The sequence below is a fragment of the Acyrthosiphon pisum genome, chromosome A2, assembly GCF_005508785.2.
Source record: "Acyrthosiphon pisum isolate AL4f chromosome A2, pea_aphid_22Mar2018_4r6ur, whole genome shotgun sequence".
NCBI lineage: Eukaryota > Metazoa > Arthropoda > Insecta > Hemiptera > Aphididae > Acyrthosiphon > Acyrthosiphon pisum.
Genome location: NC_042495.1, coordinates 101777806 through 101796998, shown reverse-complemented (window position 1 = coordinate 101796998; position 19193 = coordinate 101777806). Strand labels below are relative to the sequence as shown.

General features: G+C 32.9%; 1 protein-coding gene across 1 annotated transcript in view; it reads right to left on the bottom strand.

The window, feature by feature from the left end:
* Positions 1–4905: 4905 nt before the first annotated feature.
* LOC100169111 (ecdysis triggering hormone receptor subtype-A) overlaps positions 4906–19193 on the bottom strand; it is a 226680-nt gene continuing 212392 nt past the window's right edge. The window contains exon 4 of the mRNA XM_016805592.2: positions 4906–8998. Within this exon, the coding sequence (XP_016661081.1) occupies positions 8176–8998 (823 nt within the window). The 3' untranslated portion in view covers positions 4906–8175. The remainder of the gene's footprint in view (positions 8999–19193) is intronic.

The window sequence follows — 19193 nt, the reverse complement described above, 5'->3', positions numbered from 1 at the left end:
GTTGATACATTTGAGAGGTAAAAATTGAAAATTCCAAGTAGTTTTAAAAAGCGTCAAGAAAAACAAAAGAGTGATTATTTTTATACAAAACCAATTTTTTAAAAATCTAAAAACAAATGACTAGATATTTGATATTTTCGACAAATATTTATATTGGCATTTTCAATGAATGGTAACAATTTCAAAATATTTTGGCTCTTTAAGCTAGTTATAGTGTCGGAAATTTTTAATAATGTATGAAAAAAAGTTTCCTTTAACGGAACATGTTTAAGCTTTTGAACTTATAATTTTGAACTATTCAATTTGATTATTTATACATGTGGGCTAGGTTGACACAACGTAGATTGCTCAGAATCGTTTTTTGTATACAATGATTTATTATTGAACTAAAATACTATACACATCCATTACAACGATATGCTCGACAATTACTTGTCAGCAGAGCGGTACCCACTTTTGCACATTTTTTTTCTTTTCATTTTTAGGACTTTCATTAGTAGATATTTACTTAGGATTTGGTGATAGCTTCCCAGCTTATGAAAATGTACACCCGGCAGATAAGCCAGATTCAATATACGTCTACAAATCGTATTTATTTACTTAGTTAGGTACTCAATTACTTTGCACCATTAAGTTTGTCTCAACTGAAAATAGTAGGTATGCTTCAATTTGGACAGCCCGAAAAGTTTTTACATTGCATGAAAGTAAAAATAATTACGTAGAACGCGTAATCATAAGCCTAAAATGTTACCAATCAGTGGTACCTATATATACTTACTAGCACCAACTACCATGTTGTATATTTCCTTGGAAATAGTGCTCGAATTGGTGGTGATGGGGGGGGGGGGGAGTACGTAGGGGAACGGAGCTTAATTATTAATTTTGTTATCGATTTAGTATATTGAATAAACAGGTAGATCATTATAAATTTTTTTTCTCCTGTAACGATGTAAGATGTAGACATTGCTATCAAAATATATTATATCTATTTGGAATTCAAAATGTGTTGCTGAAAAGTGGTATTCAAAATGTATGCAAGGCATGAGCGTAAGGAGGGGGGGGAAAGCCCCCCACTGGTCTGTGTTGAGTAATTGAGCTCCTCTACTTCATTTTTACCAATTCGAGCACTGGATAATAGCAATGTTTATACCGTTTTAGTCAATAACATCTATATAGTTGTTATAATCATCAGATTATTTCAGATTAACACGTTATTCCACTCGAATTTAAAATAATTTACGTTTTAATATTTATTTTTTATCACGTACCTACCCAACAGCTACCTATCTACACATTGCAGTAACAGCATCCGAATACTTAAAACGACTTATAACAAAATCTTTTGTTACATTATATTATGTTATTATTAAATATTATTACAGACGGAAGGTACCTATTATACCTATAGGCAACCTGGATATTGTGTAGTTAACAAGTTATAAGTACAACGATCAACAAGGATGTCTATAGTTCTGTAGTCTCATGAACGTCGATATATAGGTAGGTACTTATATAATATAATAATGCAGATAATAGTAATAACTATATTATCTATAATATGTTGACTTTGGTAAAATTTGTACGCACATCAAATCAAAGGTAGAAATTGGTAAAAAGTAAAAATACACTAATAAAAAAAAAAAAAATAATAGTAATAACAAAAAATGAACAAATAAAAAAACATGTACTGCAGCAGTATACCTTTTATAATAAAAAAAAAAGAAAATTATAAAATGTACATCAATTAAAACATAGCTGAAGGTATATAATATAATATTATGTTTATTGGTCTATTTATATAGTAGGTATATATATAATATTTATGTATATAGTGTATAGTGTATACATATATTATAATATTGTCATATGTTTTGTCGTTATCACATATGCGTTTAATATTATATAATATTTATACAGTGTGATTCACCAAGCATGTTCACCCCCATTTTAAAATTCTCGACGTATTTTTGTATTACTTAATTAGTGTCCTGTGGCGATATAAACTTTTGTAGGCCAAATGAGAATCCCCCTTTTTGTTTAAAATTATTTAACAGAAAATATTTTAAAAATTGTTATGTACCCAATTAAAAATCTGAACGTGTAATTTTTTAGTTGTTGAAATTTAAAATGTTTATAGTTTATATTATTTAGGATACCTATAATAGTCCTTAAAAATGGTTTTGCAAAAATATAAAATAGATGTAATATTAAATCTATGGTGTTTAAAATACTTGGACCATTTTTTACATTTTAAATGTTGATATTAATTACTACAGTTTTTAACCCACCATAACCCCTATATCTTCCAGACCCATTATCATGGACTTATTATCTTTAGTACAAAAAGTGAACTCAAAAATCACTTATTTAAATTTAGATTTTGATACATACCTAAACATTTTCAGAAAAATTATCCACCAAACAATTTACTGTAAAAAACGGGGGTTCTCGTTTGAAAAATAGAAGTTTGTATCTCCACAGGACACTCTTTAAGGAAGTAGGTACGTATTAGAAAAAATTCCAAGAATTGGAAAATATGGTTTTCGATTTGTTTAAAGATCCCAAAAAAATTGTTTTCAATATGCCGTATCAGTGACGAAAAAGAGGATGAGTAATGAGATTTATTGGAGAATTACCCTGTAGATAATATATATATATTAATATATTATATACGTATACATTATAAATATATACATACCTATTATATTATATATAAATTATAGGTACATTCATATATATATATTATGTTATTGGTCGGTGCGCGGATAAAAAGGAATAGATAGTGGGAATGTTGAAATGCTGTATACCTACTATTTTGTTGGTTGACAGATTGTTTGAATTTTTCATTGCGGAAATCGCCACATCGTATTTGACGAGAAAACGCTCCTCTCAAGAACCCTGATTTCACCGTGTACCATAACAGGAAAATAAATTACATGGTTTCTGACCGTAATTTCGTTTGTCACACAAAAATATTTTCCGTGTGTAAACTTTTAATTTTTTTTAAATATGTTTCTATGCATATAGGTAGGTATAAGTACTAAAATTATTTATTATGTTACAAAAATAAAATATGTTATTGATATTTTTAATACATTTGAAAATATTATGTGCCTACACCTATATCAATTAGCAGCAAATCCAATACAGCGTGTCTATAGTAAACTAAACGTTGAAAATAAAATCAGAAACATCGAATATAAAAACGTATGGAAACGATGTGGACGCAGTAGGTACAAGGTAAAATATATTATTAGTCTGAGTAATAAAACTGTACTGTTAGAGACTGTGTAATTTCCCCGTAATGTTACACGGTAAAATTGGTCGAGAGGAGCACTTTCGGTGTAAAACATGTGAAAAATTATGAATGAACATTGGACACGAACGAATACTTACGGGCACTAGGGGATAAGTCAAGAATTACTAGTTTTCAGAAAACGAGGAAACGTTTCGTTTCTTGAATGGCTGTTATACGGATTATGGTTTTATGGCTAACTTAAGACAAGACACAATACAACAATAATGCATTTTTCGGCGATAAAAACTAACGAAGTAAAACTTTAGGTAGGTTGGTCACCAGGCATCTGTCAGTTTTCTACAGCGTAGCGTATGAGCGATATAATCGACAAACCGCCAAAATTGACTTATTCCCATTAGGTATAGGTATACCTGCGCACCGATTGCATATTAAGACGTACATAAATAGGTATATAATATGATAATATAATAGGTACCTTTATAGGTACACATTATTATATAATAATATGAAATGTCGATTAATCATAACACACACACACACACACATACTCACACACACAAACACAGACACACACACACAAAGGAACTATAAAAACGTAATGATAATATTACATAGTTGAGTTTTGGTATAGGTAGGTACAACTAGTATACTACAGTCTAAAACATTTAGTATTTAGGATAACATTACAATAATATTATACAGTTTAAAACATACATAATATAATAATATATAGGTACTTAAAAATTGTCTAGGGTTCATAATATTATATAGTATATATTATATTAGATAGGTATACAAACGAAGAGCCACGCGGGGCCGAGGGAGGGAGAAACGGTGTGTGAAACCGAACAAACAGGGGAGGGACACTATATAATATGTAGTTATATTATAATAATAATATTATGATATATTGTTATAAATTTATAATATGTTATTTCTAGGTAACGTAATATTTTTTATTATATAATTTTTTTAAAAGCACCGGTGGTCACTACACACACACACACACACACACACACACACACACACACACACATCCACACAAACACAAACACACAAATACAAACACACAAACACTCGCGCACACATAAACACGCGCAAGTGAACATTATTATGAAAAAAAAACATGAAAAAAACTAAGGTAAATTTGAAAAATGTTGGTAGAGTTTAAACTTTCCTGTTAAACGGTTTTTTTGGAAAAAACACTATTCTCCCGAAAAATCAAAAAATCAGTAAAAACTACATTATAATACTAAAACTCGAAGTTCTTAGTCGGTGAAATGATTTTTGAGTAAAAAAAAGGAGGTACTCACCTAGGCACCTAGTTTAAATTTTATTTCTGACTGACCAATACCTTATGTTACCTTATCCTCTATTAGCCATCAGTATATTAGGAATCCATGGTCAGAAATTTGATGGCTATTATAGTAGGTAATATTATGCTTTCAAAAAACTGTGTGGGAAATTCACTGCGCACAATAAACTCCTTATTCGATCCTTATAAACTGTAATCACAGAATGCGTAGGTAACTGTTATACGGTATGCTTTAATCATAGCGTTTTTCGTCCAACTGCACTTGGTACAAAGGGACCATGTACGCAATACGCGTACTTTAGCGTGCACGTGAATGTAAAACATAAATATATATTACATTAGATAGATTAATTGACTTGGATGCGCCCAGGTCGAGAGTATAATATTAGAATACAAAACGCTAATCGTTTTGGGAATTTTTTTTTTTTGTTTAATACCGATATATAAATATACAAAATAATCCGTTTAAATACAATTTAACGTCTTATGATAAAAGCGTGCGTGCGCCGATAAATTGATATAATATTATTATTGTACACAGACTCATCAAAAATTCAGACTTTTACAAAATACAATATATTGTATTATATTTCTCACCACAATTATAGTTTTATTGGTATTTATCGAGTTTTTCTAGCATGGGACTAATTATTATTGTTTTTGGAATGTCATTCTTTACGGTGTACGGTTTTCCCGTATTTTTCTTTCGTACAAAAATATTCGTATTAGGGTATAATATTATCAAACGGGGAAACAAAACAGGTCGAGAATCGAAAAATAATAATACAAAATGTTAAATAATTTGAATATTAATAATTAGTATTGCATTTTTTTTTGATAAAATAAAATTTCAAAGTCAATAGTAATTTTTCTGTAAAAATGTATTCATTTCGAAAGTTCTTGAACGACTACTGCATGTGTACAAATCACCTAGATGTTTTATAATAACTTATTAAATGGTATATTAAATGGTCCTATTCCTTGCAAGACCATTCGAGTGAATATAAATTTCGAACAATAATAGTTAATACCATGTCGTTTGAAAACTTTTCGAAGTATTCTGTATTTCGAACCTATTATAGGCCCCAATTGTTCTGAATCACGACCACCCATAATATAATGTAATAATAAACATCGTAAAAAAATAATCAATTAAAAATTATTATAATATCCGAAATGCCACTTAAACGTATTATATTTCGTATTTTATCGTATAAATAGCAAAGTATAATAATATTGTATTGGTTGTGAATATTGTGGTGCACGGAAACAGAAAAAAAATTATCACCCAGACGTATATTGTGGTGAAAAAAACTCGGCCCACACCAAAATGTTATGCAATATAGTACCTATATCATGTACTTATCTACAGTATCTACTATCTATCTATGTTAGACATATAGGTAACAACTAGGAAATATTTTGTCGTTATATTGTTATATATTGAATCGAATATACATTATATGGGGCACGCATATGAGGAGAAATATTACAAATATTGTCATCTTTAACAAACAAAATATTGACAATTTGTGTTTGACGACGATCTCTACAAAAATCATGAAGGTCTATAAGTGGAATATTATAATTTAGATATGACATTTTTTTTTTAACTTAACTGCAAGGGGATGTTTCTTAACCATTCTCCCTAAATACTTTCTTGCATTATACATATATGTACTTTTCGTAATATTATTATTGTTGAAGGAGGACGCGTATAATCTGTGCCGGTGGCAGCGCGGAACGCAGAGGCCCGGAAGGTTCGTATAGTGTATACATATTGCATACATATTGCATAATATTAGTATATTACATTAAAAATATTATAAATAGCCGTGTGTTATAATAATATAGTATTATAGATAAAAATTAATAAAAATGGATAGAAATCATCGAAAGGAAAAAATCGACCGGAGATATGTAACTGCGTGATATGTGGCGTAAAATTTGCGGGGGACGATAACCACGAAATAGGGTTTGGCGGGGACAATAACGAACAACGCGTCGTCGTTATAGTATAATATGACTCACTATGAATTAGGTAGGTATATTATATTATATATTTACATCTATATTACCGATTTTAATATCGGTTGTTCCGGTATCGTAACTCGTTAGGTTATAATATAGGTTCACGTCAACACATTTGTGTGACCGGAGTCGGAGTGACCGCGACAACCACGTGGATATTAATGGTAGGTATATGTGTCGACACGTGGTCGATATGATTATTATTCGAGTAGGTAGGTAACTGGTAAGTAATATTATTACTACTGTATATACAACAACGATTATTCCATCCGACGATACAACAGAAACGGACGGAATTTCAGGCGGCAGTATTTCGTAGGTGCATGCATTACCTATATAATTATTATGTCAATCGTCTAGTAAGGAATATAAGAATAATTACGACTGCAAACGAGTCCCTTTCTAGATAAATACTATGCGATATCCGCGGAGAGTATTTCACATAAAAAGTCGATGACAATATTCTGCGGTCATCATGAACGAGCTAGTATAAATAGAAGCACATATTAAGCAAAAACTGTGAAACTAACTATGGAAATCGACAGACACCTGTTTCGTACTGTCTATGATCTATCGATCTGCGATCAACAGGAGGTTTCTACATAGAAATCGTGATAATATTTAAGAATTATTATATATCATTTATAGTTGTATATAGTTATTTTTAGAATATATAAATCGAATTGATATAGGCTAAGGACAATATTGTTATTGTATATATTGAGATGACATTTTTTTCTGCTCTCAACTATTAATTTCCTGTATATATATATTATATGAGATAACAAACATTGGACCCGAAGCGTGAACTCTCTATATAATATATCTATATAGATTGGTCCAGTAACAATCGTATTTAAATGCATATCTAACATCCGTTAAAACACCACAAAAACTATTCGATCTCGATTCATTGGCGGAAATCAGTGGTGGCGGGATGGTTGCTTGTATGGCATAGTATTTCCCTAAAAGTCGTCCTGGTCAAATTTAAAACAACTGGAAAAATAATTTTGATATTTTAGATCTACGAATCTTTCCAACATAGAAAACTGTGGTAAATCGGTAAATGTTTAATAAAAATAATAGGTGTGACTGAATATTTAAATAATTTTGATAGAAATTGTGTAAACGCGAATCACGACCACACCTTATAGTGTTCTATAACACTTATGATATATCAGTGCTGATCCAAACCTAACTTGACCAAGGCTGTTGTGATCGGACTTTACGTATCGGAGTGTTTAAATGAAAATTTTGAAGTTTTTAATATTATTTATTATGACATTTTAACATCGTTAAAAGAGACTTTTTTTTTATAGGTAGTTATTGTAAGTTGTTAGTTGTTATCATCCCTCCCCACCCCTTAATAATTTTACCAGATTTCCGCCCATGTTTCGATCACAACAACGGCATAATATGATAAACATACACACACACCTACACATAAAAACACATACTTACGCACACATACACACACACACACACACACACAATATTTATATATTTATCACAACAAATATTTAATAAGCAATTGATCTATTTATTATAACGACGATTCGATGAACGATCATCAGACGTAACTCTCATGCGGCTGATGGAGTTTCAGTATGCCCGCCGTGGTGATGTTCAACCGCTTGATGATGTGCCGGCCACCGCCAGACGTCCGGCTGCTAGGCTCGACCCCCGATACGACGGTGACGCCGTTACGCTTCATCCGGGCGTAAATGTTGGCCGTGGCCGCCGACGTCCTCCGGTCGCTGCCACCCCCGTCGCTCTTGACGCTTGACGAGGCGGTGGTGGTGGTGGTGCCGCCGGTGGCCGAGCCGCCCGCGTGCGCCGACGTCGTGGTCACCGTGCCCTTGCGGCCCAAATGTCGGTTGGCCCACGGGCCGCGGCGCAGGCCACACAGCCGCCGGAACCCGTCCCGGAACTTGGACGACATCAGGTTGTACAGGATGGGGTTGAGTGCCGAGTTGATGTACAGCATAATCCGGCTGAAGAACAGCAGCAAGTAGAAGTTCTTGACGCCGAGCATCTCCATGATGTTGTAGTTGGGCGGCGCCAGAATGATCCACAAGATGAGCGCCCGAAACGGCAGCAAGCACATGAAGAAGGACACGACCACGGTGCCCAGCATGAGCACCACTTGCCGGCGGTACCGGAGCGCCGCGCGGTTGGTGTTCGGCGCCACCGTTCCCGGGTTGGCCATCAGGTGCCGAGCGATGATCACGTACAGTATGGACAACACGAACAGTGGCACCACGAAGAACACCGATATTGTGCCGACGAAGAACAGCACCGGCCACACGGTGAACGCCTCGGTACGGCACACCGGCACCAGCGTACCGTCCACGTACTCTTCCCAGTGGTAGTCGGGCAGTCTGAGCATCGGGCTGCGAACACGAAGAAAAAACACACGTGCGCGCGCCCACGACCGACGTGGCACGCGCGCGTGCGCGTCAATGATTAGTATATTGTGTCGTATAAAATGTCGTAAAAGCTGCAGCAGTGCACATAATATACAATGCACATCATGTCTTGCAGCAATGTCATAATATTTGGGTGTCACTGCGTAACATTATATTGCCGTCTGAATGGGGTTATTTTAAGCTGCATCAGACGACATACTATATTATACAATGTTATATTATAGTTTATGATGCAGTGAAACCTCTAAATACCGGACACTCCGGTCGCTGGGATTTTGTCAGCTATTCAGAGATGTCCATCAGGGGAGGTTTTGCTGTATTATATTTGGACGTTTTTATGGATAATACACATTATATAGTGACGTAATACGTTTTATTGTGTTTTATATAATATGCTCGTTGAGCAGTAATTATTTTAACGCACTGCACTCATTTTTCAATTATAGATTTCAAGTTTTACCGGTCTAGATATCTCAAAAAAACCTGGGTCCTGGAGCAATAAATATAATTCCAAAATGGAAAAAAGTAAAATAGTCTGAACGTTTTTAACTCGCCGATCGTCATAGTATTTGGAAGTGGGGCGGTGAACTTGAAATTGTTCAGGGCAAGGCTAATATTTCACCCACCCACTCGGCACTCATTGAAAACCAGATAAAGGCATTTACTGTCGTGTTTTTAATAACCTGTCATAGTAAATACTAAAATACTAAATAATTACCCGTTGGCAATTACCTATCAGCTCACTACCCTTTAGAAACTCAAAGGTGGCCGTCATGCCTCTCTCTTCATGCCATTACCCCTTCGTCACGATGTTCTAAATAGGAAAGGGATTGAATACAGTTTTTAAAACGATGTTTATGTTACTTAGATTTTTAAAAGGAAGGAACTTATTTTGAAGCCTCAAACCACGTTATACTATATTTTATTTAAATGGCAATCTATTCTATGATACGAAAAAAAATTTGAAATATGTTACTTTATTCAAATAAGGTATTGGCGACATATACCTGTTGATGGATTTTTTAGTAAAAATTTTAATTTTAGTGAATTTTGAGGTGGAAGGATTTCCGAGCGAACTTCAAACCCAAGCTAGATAGTTTACGTACCGTCGAATAACAATGTTGCCAAAAAAAGTTTTCATAAATGTTCATTCTAACTAGGAAAGAGATTGAAAACAGTTTTTAAAACGGTGTTTATGTTACTTGGATTTTTAAAAGGAGGGAGCTTATTTTGAGGCCCCAAACTGTGCTATACTATTTAGTTAAATGACGTTCTATACGTTGATACAAAAAAAATTTGGAAAATGTTACTTTTTTCGAACTTAGGTGTTGTCGACATACCTGTTGATGACTTATTTAATACAAATTTTACTTTTAGTGAATTTGGTAGTGGAAGGATTTCCGATCGAACTTCAAAACTAAGCTACATAGTTTACAGCACCGTCGGAGTAACAATTTTGTCAAAAAAATTGTGTTTGGGGAGCGTACGTTCATTATGTTATTGATCGGTGATATGTCGATATAAAGAATTAGGTACGTATTTAGTTACAAAAATGGTAGATCGAAAAAATTTGAGTATTGCAGTGCGTTAAAAGAACCGATCGGCATCGTATACACTATACACTATACAGTGCGCGTGTGTCCTTTTAAACGTAAAACACAATATTTCTATCCAGTGATATCCAGAGTTAAATGGAGTTTTCAGGAGAAGTTTGGGAATACGGAAATACACATTTTTTGATGATTTTTAGGTGTTTTGTCCTTTCATTGAGTGCACGCACAATACAAATTTAATTTTATCTATAATATTGCTACATGTATTTTCAACACTGAATTGGATAGATTGGATTTTTCTAAGTATTTTGATTTCTTAACTATTTCTTAAACCAAAATCCACTGCATAAAGTCAGAATAAAAATACACCAAATCGCTTTGAAATTTGGATAATCATATCCACACATTATCATTAAAACATAACCTCGTCAAAATTTGTAACTTGTCAATTTTGAGTTTAGAATCATATGCTTAAAACTTAAAAGGTCCAAATCGCTTAAATAAATTCGGTCCAACCATAAATATAGTTTTGGAAATACGCTTTGATGTAAATAAACAAAAACGCTTGTGTACGCTTTGTTTCATATTCTATTATGCGCACGTGCACAATAAAATTACTAAAAAGTTGTATTTCGTAAAAAAATGTGTATTTCAGAATTCTCTCACTCATTCCGAAAACCCCATTTTCAATTCGAGGCCACTGGACAAAATTATTTTATTTAAATTTAACAGATTTACTCTCTGTATAATTGAAACGCAGCTTAAGAGCGAGGGTAGGCTTATGGACCTGTTGTGCATGTATATAATATAATAAATATTTACGTATATATATTTGCAGCAGATAACGATAATACATACCAATCTCGATCGCGTTAAACCTAATATTATTTGGCGGGTTCAATATATTATATTATATAATATTATAAAGAAGTGTGTCACGCTGGCTGCGTGTTATCGTCACCCTGGGCCCGATTTCGTACAAGCACGATTCCTTCGTCCAGATGATCTTGATTTATGTAATTTGGGGCCCGGAGCGATACAAAAATATATGGGCGTCTATTCCTACTTTATGCATATAATATTTTGACGAAACTACGAAATATAGTAATACACAATAGTAATAACATGATAATTCACATTTGTGTTTGATACGGACATATTTTATATCCAAGAAGTAAAAAAAAAAACGATTGAGAAGAAATCGTTGGAACTACCACCATGTATATGTGTTTTTCTTTTGTTTTTTAATATTAAATTTTTTTCGAACAGCTTGTATGTATTTTACCGACATATGTGTTTAATGTCTGCATAAAGATGTACCTACCTATATTGATTGCGTCAGCGCAAAAAAAAAAACTTGGCAAAATAAATTTATAACAATATATTAAGTATAGGTATACGGCAGGCCAAATAATGAATAATATTATGTATCTTTATGTCGTACACGACGTCTGTTTAAATCCCGTAAAATATATTATGATCGTAAAAATGTGAATGTTCCTGCAAGATCCGTCGTTACTCAACAGTTAGGTCTTAACCTATACATCGGGCTGAGCACACTTTATCAACGACCGCGGAAATTGGTATGTATTATCGTAAAAATATTATTGCAGCACGATATTGTTGCAGGCAATCTATAAACTCCGAGTGACAGCCGCCGCCGCCGACAACAATAATTATTATAAAATAATATACAATGTTTATTTACGTCGAAACGATCGAGCGACGTAGAGTCGTTCGACTATAAGACGTGAATATTATTTACGATATAGTATAATATAGTATTAAGCACTTCCAAAATTTAAAGTACCTGCAGCGGCAGTCTCCCGGAGAGCTTCTTTGCAAAACAAGACGAAATGTATTAATATTATAATATGTAATATGTAGACAACTAGACATATATTATGGAAGTATGAAATGTATGGTAAAATATAATGTTTTAATAATATAAAGAATAATATATTATAACGACAACAAGCGAGAAGAACCCAAAACCGTTTTGATCGCACATGATGCGGCAATTTTAGCAATACGACAGTAAAGTTATAGTATGTATATATATATATGACACGGCCGTAAACTTACCATATGGTTCGGTCAAAGAAATTATTATTATGTGTCAATGGTCGAAAGGGATAAATACTCTAAGCAGGTAAGGTGTGACATTTCAAAACGTACTATTTCCATTTTACACTTTTTTTTGAGAAATCACGGTTTTCTATTTTTAATTACCAGTGGAAATAGAACGCTATGTATTTACCTCAATTATATATTCCCTATATCTTCATACTATGGGAAATAGTACGTTTTGTACAATTTGAGAAATTGGTACGTTTTGCGTCAATTTGTCAAATGAACAAGCTATTTAACATGGGAAATACTAAGTTTTGACATAATTTTGAAAATAGTGCATTTGGAAAAATGTTGCCTTTGGAAATGATGCGTTTTGCGTCATTTATGAGTTTAAAATTGATTTCAACAAAGGAAATAGTACGTTTTGGTTCAATTTGACCACGCTATTCGATTCCTCGTCCATTTTTACATAAGAATCCATGTATAACTCAATTTTGTCAATTTTGGAAATAGTACGTTTTGAAATGTCACCACACGTATATGCTTACAAGAATATCATCTCAAGAATTTCGATGTACTCTTATTTTTATAAACGCCAGTCCCAGGATGGACCGGACGGTCGAGACACTGTGACATTTTCCGATTAGCCAGTGTCTATAATTGTAAACCAAAACAATTCTAGTGTACAGTCGTAAAAAATAAGGAGGAGTTTTTTTAATTTAAACTAATATATTTTTATAAAATATTTCAAAGATTAGATACTGTTTGTCTGTTTAATTTACTAATCCCCCTCCACACCCATACAAGCATAAACTCGATCAAAATATGTCGACTGCAAAAACCACCCTCAGTTGTATTTTTTTTTATTTGTATGTAGTAGGTATACACATTTAAATATACGTTATGTAGTTGTGGCAACTCAAAGTCAAATTATTAAATCGATATAATACTATGTTTTATTGTTTTGGTTTGCTCTCGATAATAATGTCACCTATCTGCAGGTTATCCGTCCATCAGGGCGAAGGCATAACTCGAGTACGCGACCATGTCATACATATATAATTGTTATACTTGAAAAGTATTTTTTGTCTAACGACGATTGCGTCATTATATACAATTGTCGTTTAGACGTCTCAAATGATACGGACGTCACAAAAACAGTACAAAAGACGAGTACACATCACTATATTATTTTAAACACGAGCTGCACTTTTTATTATTTTAACGGCAGTTATTTACGCGAAAACGAAAACAACACCGATGTGTACAGCACTTGCCAATTTAGCAATGGTATTTTTTTTCCGCAGCTTGTATATTATAATGTGTATAATAATTTATATACTCGTTACGTATAGGTATTTATTACATACGGAAAACGCCATCGATTATATTAATAATATTATTATTATTATATGGTTATCGTGAATCGTGATCTATTATATTTTAATTTATTGCCGACTTTAGTATATTATGTCTTAATGTCGAATAACGATATAAAACGCATACTATGGCCCGCGTAATATAATGTGATAAACAATATATAAACAATAATATGAGAACCGCAACAGGGCAATACATGAACGGCGCTAAGCGATCGCCTCCGGAAAACCGATGAGCCAATTTACGAGTACAAAAAAAATAATAATAATAATAAACAACAACACAATATACAAAAGCGTTTATATATATTTATATGCAGCCTATGAAATAATAATAACGTAATTTAAGCGTTAATTATATTACAATATAGTACATTTTGTTGTAATATAATAATAATAATAATAATAATATGACTCTTAATCGTGTCGCTTTTGCAATATTTCATTCGCTCGTAATATGACGCACTATAATATATTATAATAATAATCAAAGCTTGCCCAAGCCGCGATAATATGATAGTATCAGCTGCCGCGTGAAATAATAATATTATATATAAACGAACACATATTATAATATATCGTATAGACGTGGTTATAGGTAGAGACTCGAAAGAAGAAATATTTGCAACCTTAGTACACGAAAGAAAGACACAGCCGAGAAGAACGCGATTCAATCGACCGTATGAAACAAAACAATCTACATTACAATGCAGACCGTCAGTAGACGCGTGTGACTCTTGAACCGATTTTTCCGACCATCGGCCAATCCCGCGTTATAAAAGTAAGTTTGACATTGTTCGGAAAACAATGCGTAAATCGTTCGTGTTTTGTAGGTACGACGGTCGTTTGAAAATCGATACGGTTCACACGTGTACCGGGTATGTCATCTTAATAGTAGGCGTTAAACGTATAATATTATAGTTGGTGATATTTCCGTTTCGGACACTCGTGTGATATTAATATATTTTACACAATGAAAACGCGCGTAGTATTATATATATATATATAATAAATTATGACATGCACGTCTTCAAAACGGTATTAGTTTGGCGTAACGCATACAATACATTCACGTAGGCCAAGTATATAATGTTTGTTTCGTAGTCGAAATATGTAATAAGCTCAGAAAGCAGTGGCGGACCTACGGAGGGTGGTATGGATGAGGGTCATATTATCTCTTCCGAATCCTCCCGTGGGATAAGCAAAACTGCACGCTCGCCAAGAAAGTTACATTTTGTCTGAAATCTTTAATGATTACAATTTTTTGTGCACATATTATTATAATACGAAACGTTTACATTATATGTACGTAAAAAGTTGTGCATCCCCTCCATGGGAAAATTCTAAATCCGCCACTGTTTGAATGTCTATATATTATGATATATATAATATAATATGACAACAACACAGATCGCATTGCGAAAGCGCCGCAGAATATAATATATATAAGTACGCAAGTATATTCTAGCCAAAGCAGCTAGTCGTTTTAATATTCGAATAACAAAAAAAAAAAGCCTATGTTATGACAGTGCTAATAGAAGACGTAAATAAATAATTAATAAAAAAATAATAATAATAATAATGAAATACTACCGTTTTATATAATTTTTTTTAGATCCTTCTCCGGCTTTAGAATCTTCGGTGCGTTGACCTATATAATATTATAATATAGTAAATATGTCATTCTCTCTCAGTCTCTCTCTCCCTCTATCTTTCTCTTTCTGTATATTATTATGATATTATATCATCATATCAATAAAATAGCGTGTATGCCGTAGGTACGTACTTGTGGAATGTGCGGAAATGCAAATACTATGTGTGCGATATAGAACGATTGTAGATACCTATTATTCTAAATGTACCGCATGTGTGCAGGATACTAAAAAGTATACGTGGAGTGAGTACAAAATAAATAAAATATATCATATTGTTGAAAAAATTGTTTTAAATGGGAGTGCAGCTTGTAGGTCACATACAGATCTAAATAATATGCGTGTGGTCGTCTTATAATAAACTAATTGATAATCTCAAAGCTATACGCGTGTACGTAATATGTGGTAAATTGGGTCACGGCCCTCAGTCTTACAATTTAGAAATTACAATGTGTACCTTGCATGTCGGTGTCGTACGTAGAAAAAAGTTTCGGGGGGGTTTTTTTATTTTTTGAAAATTTGCAGATATTGAAAATTATAACTATTTTTTTTTGTTTTAAACCCAATGTAGGTACTACGCTTCATTATTATAAACGTACAATACTTATAATATTGAAAACGTAGGTACGATAGGAATAAAAACCACAGAATTACATCTACACTGCAGACTAAAATAGGTAGGTACCTAGTATTTGTAATTGTTGATAACCGTAAAACCGTAACCCAAACAATGTCGGTGAGCGGCTTGAACTTTTTGAAAACCCAAGACCTGTGGTAGGTGTCTGCGACTTATGCATAGGTAACTGAATGTCCGTATCGCTGTACGCTGCAGTGTACAATTGTATGTAATGGTGTCTAAGCGAGAACTCATCATATCGGCCACGGCGCAGCCGTACCTGCTATTACAAAAAACAAATAAATACGCAATTTTTTTCTCGATCGCAAGCTTAGCTGATCTTATAAATTCTGCAATAGCCGGTCACTAAATTAGTAATACATAGGTTTCAGTAGGACTCGGGTAGATATTCACATACTAGAGCACTCTCGCACAACTCGCAAGGGTCACCGAAGTTGCATTAAACGTTTCGTGGAATTCGCCAATGTATAAGAGCATCCTGTATAGTTGTTGAAATAATTTGCTTAATATAAATCAGCCTATATATATGTATGTAACAACCACTATTTCCGTCTCAAAAACAAATTCCCGTGAGATTTCGCACACGGACTAGCATCACTGTGTATAGTATAACAAATAATAATATAAGTACCAATACACAGACACGCAGTACGCACTACACGCTCGCTCCTTATCTTCGGATTTTTCGTATGAAATATCACGATAATAGATAGGTATAATATAAGATATTATTATGTGTAAAATAATAATAATTATCGTAACGCTGTAGACCAAAAATAATGAACAAAAATCGTCCCTATAACACAATACAGTAGATTCTCGCGGGTTAATAAAAAATTCTCCTTCATACGCTATAACACTTAACTGGTTTTTGATATCTCGACATTTTTATTAACTCGAGTTTTTCTTTTCCTCCTTGAACTTCGACTCTTCGAGAGTCGACTGTGTGCAGGAGGTAAATCGTTGACATGATACTATCAGCAGCAGTGGCGTATACCGAGGGTTAATTTTTGTGTGTGGGTGGTGACTATAGTGGGTTATTACAACCCTCAAACCCCCGATCGTGATGGTCGTGCCACTAAGCAGCAGTATACGTTATTATCATGACGTGTATAACTTATTATAATTTTTTACGGAAAACAACCTCACCCACTTGTTGAATTGTGATTCAGGCATAATATATTATTATTAAATATATGTGATAATAAAAAGAACGCAGCACGTTTTTTTACATATTATGTTTATATAGCTCGTATGTATAATAATATAATAATTTTGATTTATTTTAATCTCAGATGCGGTAAACGTGTGCAGGCACGGATATAGTATAATATAGGCACTTGCGTAATATTCAATAATAATAATAATAATAATAATGACTTGTAAATAAATAATGTGACATTAAATAACAATTACGAACATAATATACAATAATAACTTTATAACTTTTAAAATTTTTGCCAATATATATAAAGTTAATAATACGTATCGGCTACACAATTTAAAACAATATACACTTACGCCTAACAGTATAGTTATAAATTATAATAGGTATAAACGGTACAATATATTATTATATTCTCGTTGTGCACAAAAATCGTATACAAAAAAAAAAAAAAAATTATAATAATAAAAATAGTCGTACTTATATAATTACAATATAATATAATAAAACAATAAATATATAATATTGAGTATTTACAATAATAATATTGTAACAGTGCGTACCTATAAGTAAGAAATAAAAATATATTATAGGCATAATAATTATACATAGGTAATTATCGGAGTAAACGGTGGGTGGCGGCGGTATAATACATAATAGGTAATCAGTAACATATCGAAAATGTGTATATTATATAATATTTAAGTAAAGTAATAATAATAATAATAACAATAATAAATAATAGAAATCTTGCTTAGTGACTAGTCGAGTTAATTCGCGATTTCTGATGAATCGAAAATACATATTATATTTTAATAACAATAATACCTCTACTTTATCGGTGACGTACGTCTGTATGACGATATAATATAATATTGTATAATTTGTTACGACGGTCGTGCGATTGTACCTGTAAATCGTAATGGGAACGTAAAGGACCGACTGGAAGTTCAAACTCAAAATAAATTCTTAATCGGCCACGGCCGTCATCGTTCTATCGGTCTAATAATCCTGCAGCTGATATCGATGAAATCGAAAAATTAAATAAAACATATATATATATATACTTTAGAATTTTAGATTCATCAATCTTCCCGTCTACAGCAGCTAAATATCTCCAAACAAAATCGATTCGTGTTTTTTTTTCATAATGTATTCCTAGGAAAAGTCGACGGGCAATTTATTTTTTTAACGTCATACAATATTATACTGTTATATTGCTCAAACGTCTTATATTTGTTAAGTCTGTGATTTATAATATTAGACGCTGAAAACCAACCGACGATATAGCGCAGTCGTTCGCTTCACACAATTTACGCCCGCGATGTCGGCTTTAACAGTAATATTGTTTTGATAAGACGAAAAAAACAATAACAGGTGTCTAGGTATGTTGCAACGTGGAAATGTTGTCTTTCCAGTACCTATAGTGATAAGCAGGGCCCGGATTTCAATGCAATGCGCATTATTTTTGGGTCCTATACAACAATGCATACCCAAGTTCATAGTTTATTTAATGTAAAAAATAGGTACCTACTTCAAAAGTGAAACTTTTAGTTTACGTTTTTAAATTTTTTTGAGTATCTTTTAGCATTTTTGGGTTATTTTAATTATTAATTCATTGTACAAGATTTTAGTGTAAATTATGAAATTGAAATCATATATCAAGAAATATCGTTTCCATGCTTAAATAGTTACATCGC